Source organism: Penaeus monodon, chromosome 28 (assembly GCF_015228065.2).
Source record: "Penaeus monodon isolate SGIC_2016 chromosome 28, NSTDA_Pmon_1, whole genome shotgun sequence".
Classification (NCBI taxonomy): domain Eukaryota; kingdom Metazoa; phylum Arthropoda; class Malacostraca; order Decapoda; family Penaeidae; genus Penaeus; species Penaeus monodon.
In genome coordinates this window covers 32,453,850-32,454,891 of record NC_051413.1, presented here as the reverse complement: position 1 = coordinate 32,454,891, position 1,042 = coordinate 32,453,850, and the positions used below count along the sequence as shown (strand labels likewise).

The window sequence follows — 1,042 nt, the reverse complement described above, 5'->3', positions numbered from 1 at the left end:
GGCAAATATTGTACTCTGCATGCTATTACACACTTTTAACTGCACTGCAACATTCCTGGAGTATATACTTCACTAATTAAATTTTATGAACTTTTACTTTGACCTTCCCTTTCTAGAAAACAATAGTTTTGATAATTACAAGAAAAGTTCTGCCTTAATATCAAATTTTTGTAATAGATTACACACATTACTTCACTAACATGTCATTTCCAATTTTTATGCATGCCTGATCAGAGTTCATTGACATACAGTTATTACTTCTCAATGATAGAGAACACCCACAGAAAGTGTCTACTGTACCTGTGCTCAACACATGAGCAAGGGCATCAATGTATTGTGTCAGCTTGAGTTGGAACATTTCAAATTGGAAAGATGCAACATTGCGGTGGGTTGGATTCTGAAGGAAATTCTTTTCATCAAAACTCTTGGCAGCGTCTGGCATCTCGGAGTCAAGCTGGCGCATGTCATAGCCATAGGAGTTGATGTATACCATGTCCATGTTGGCACCTGGGACAAAGAGCATGTCCAACTCCTCAGCCACTTCCTGTTAAGAACAACCAGGTTAGAAAAGCTTGTTCAGAAAGCTTTACCTCATGTAAATGGTGGCAGCACTGCCTCTTCCTATTCATCATCTTGGAAAAAGAATATAATAATGGACAGGCAACTCTAAGAGTAACAGACATACCTTTGCAAACTTTGTTTTTCCTGCAGCAATTGGCCCATCGACCACAATTATCTTGGAGTTTTCATCAAAGCGATGTGTGGTCTTGTCCATGAGCGCTGCAACGAGGCCATACTGGGAGTCCTTGTAGGGAAAGGGGGCTGGCCGCCTGTAGTCCTTGTCCCGCAGTGCCTTACTCACGATGGTGGCCACCTGAAAGACAACCATGTTACTTCCTTGCTGTTGGTTTGAATCCTATGTAGTCTATGGCATATACTGCAAACATTTTATTATTCCATGCGCAGAACAAACACATACATACAGACAGACTTCCAAAGGTTTAGCCAGAAGACTAGTAGCATTCAACACAAAAATAACCAA

General features: G+C 40.8%; 1 protein-coding gene across 1 annotated transcript in view; it reads right to left on the bottom strand.

Annotated features, from left to right (window-relative positions):
* Positions 1-1,042, bottom strand: part of LOC119591504 (NADH dehydrogenase [ubiquinone] 1 alpha subcomplex subunit 10, mitochondrial-like) — a 10,626-nt gene that overhangs the window by 3,541 nt on the left and 6,043 nt on the right. Inside the window, exons 3-4 of the mRNA XM_037940254.1 lie at positions 686-874; positions 301-544 (exon numbers count right to left, since the gene is read on the bottom strand). Of these exons, the coding sequence (XP_037796182.1) occupies positions 301-544; positions 686-874 (433 nt within the window). The remainder of the gene's footprint in view (positions 1-300; positions 545-685; positions 875-1,042) is intronic.